Raw genomic sequence first — 2,500 nt, 5'->3', positions numbered from 1 at the left:
CTTTCTGAGGGAACACTTGTTGCTGGGATGGACAGCTCTTTGCCAAGGCTGAAAGCATTGTTTTATAACTTTTGGCACAGTTCATATTAGAACAAACCTCTCTCTTCCTCTTTGTGTGGGCTCCTGTCAAATTCTGTTTCATCTGCCTGGCCCTGACAACAATCAATATAATGGAGACTAGCTGCTAGATTTCCTTTTCCAATTTAAGGAAGATACAGGTAAATTCAAGTAACAAATAGAGTTTAGCTACGGTATATGGAGTATATTCCTACCTCTTCCTCACTCATCACCGCCTCTGATATTATCCTAATGAATATCTTGTCTTGGTGCCGTGGTCTTCCAAGAAGGTCAGGTTTTTTGAAACGTGGATCAATCTTCAGAGTTGTGTCTGAACGCGTTAATTGAACGAAAGTGCATGAACTCGTTCATAATGTTGGTGAACGTGAACTGAACGTACTGTAGGCTATACTGCCTGATGAACGATACTGTGAACGTGTTCATTCTGGTGTCTCTGAACGGCACGTTCACTTTTTTTAATTTCGTTCAATAAGGTAACAGATTTCTAGAAAAACACCGTTAACAGTAATGTATCCCACTGTCTTTGCCTGTGAGAGTGCCGAAGTTGCACTTAATTAAGTTGCGTAGAGGCCGAGAGCGGTATTGCAGTCAGAGAGAGATTTTAGAAAATTATAGACTTCACGAGAATCGGCCATTGACAGCAGTGGAGGTGAGAGCGCGCTTAAAAGAAACAGTTAGAGAGGAAGAATCTATCTAAATATAAAATTATTGGTCTTATATTCGGATTATACCGATGCAAAAATGTTATAAACGATGCATCGCGATTCATTCCACATTGTATCCGGTGCACACTTTTTTGATCCGGGCCATCGCATCGTGAGCTTTTATGCCGGTGCATCGATGCGAACCGGTGAATCTTCCCATCCCTACTCCCCACAGATGCTTGCACACACACCTTAACTTGTAACTCAAGCCCCTATCCGCACACACCCACACACCCACATACACACACACACACACACACACAGTCCTCTCAGTCAGATTTTAAAGACCAGCTGAGACCTCAGGCGTACCCAATGAAAAGTTGCTGTGGAGTGAGTGAGTGAGTGAGAGAGAGTGAGTGAGAGAGAGAGAGAGAGCGAGAGTGTGTGTGTGTGTGTGTGAGATTCTATCCCGCTTCCAGCCTCGATGCTGTGTATTAACCTCCCCTTTGGCTTCTCTCCCTGAAGGCTACCGTCATGTCTACCTGGAGGGCATGGAGGAGGCTTCCATCTTTGTCCATATAGCTGTGAACGACATCACTGGTAAGGTACGTACTCACAGGGGGGACCCTGCAGCCTGAGCCACCCCGCTGACGGAGCTCCCAATGCGGTAGCACTGGAAGAGTGTGTGTGTGCTAGTCACCAGGGGCGGAATGACAAGTGTTATGAGACCTGTTTGGACTGTAGCTCGGGGTTATAATGTGTGTGTGTGTGTGTGTGTGTGTGTGTGTGTGTGTGTGTGTGTGTTTAGGAATCAAATGAAAGGGTTGATAATAGTGTTGGCATGCTGAAGTTGTGCAGTGTGTGGCAATCAAAGCCAGTGAAGATTTAGCATGTTGATTGTCTGCAGTGCTGTATATCCGTACAAGGGAACCTAAAACATGATCTTGACATCATTTGTGGATGAAATCTCCAGCTTTTCACTTACTTATGAACATATTTGTGTATGTTAGTGTTTATTTCTGTTTCTTGCTTACTGTTGTAATCTGTGAATCGTTTTCAAATCTGTCCTGTGTCTTTCAAACTTCCTCTTCCATGTGAGTCTGTGCACATCTGTGCATCTCCTGGCTGCCATCGTGTTTGTGTCTCTCTCGTTCTTTGTCTTTTTCTATGTTTCATCTTCTGTCCTTTCATAGCTTTCTCCTTCTCTCTTTCTGTCTTTCTTTTTCAAGTATCATATCTCTCCTTCTTTATCTTCCTCTGTCTCTCTCATGTGTCATCGCTCTCTCTCTTTCTTTGTTGCTCTCTCTCTCATGTGTCATCGCTCTCTTTCTCTCTCTCTCTCTCTCTCTCTCTTTCTCTGTCTGATGTGTCTCTGCTCTCTTTCTCTCTCTTATCTCTCTCTCTTATCTTGTCTATGTGTCTCCTTCTTTATCTTTTTTGTCTTTTGCTGTCTCTCTCTCATGTGTCATCGCTCTCTCTCTCTCTTTCTCTCTCTCTCTGTCTGACGTGTGTCTGCTCTCTTTCTCTCTCTTTGTTATTTCAGTGGACCCCCTCTTTGTCCTAAGCTGCTTGTATTGGCAGGAAGTTGTTAGAAGGCCCGCTGCCACTCAGAACTCAGGTGTAGTGAGAACCAATCAGCACCTTGCATGTCCAACACGCCCCTCCCCCCTCAGTGGTCCAGACCGCCTGTGGGCGTGTCTGCCGTGGTGCCCGCCTACCAGCATCGCCATGCCAACCCATGCAGCCATGGGTTGAGCTAATACCCCTCCGCGGTCCTC

General features: G+C 45.4%; 1 protein-coding gene across 1 annotated transcript in view; it reads left to right on the top strand.

Moving 5' to 3' along the window:
- The window catches only part of plch2a (phospholipase C, eta 2a), a 71,980-nt gene that overhangs the window by 59,567 nt on the left and 9,913 nt on the right, over nucleotides 1-2,500 (top strand). The window contains exon 20 of the mRNA XM_080858022.1: nucleotides 1,248-1,327. Within this exon, the coding sequence (XP_080714148.1) occupies nucleotides 1,248-1,327 (80 nt within the window). The remainder of the gene's footprint in view (nucleotides 1-1,247; nucleotides 1,328-2,500) is intronic.

The sequence above is a fragment of the Sprattus sprattus genome (assembly GCF_963457725.1).
Source record: "Sprattus sprattus genome assembly, chromosome: 2".
In the NCBI taxonomy this organism is placed as follows: Eukaryota; Metazoa; Chordata; class Actinopteri; order Clupeiformes; family Clupeidae; genus Sprattus; species Sprattus sprattus.
Note: the sequence above shows the minus strand (reverse complement) of the source record. Positions and strands in the feature narration are given on the sequence as shown.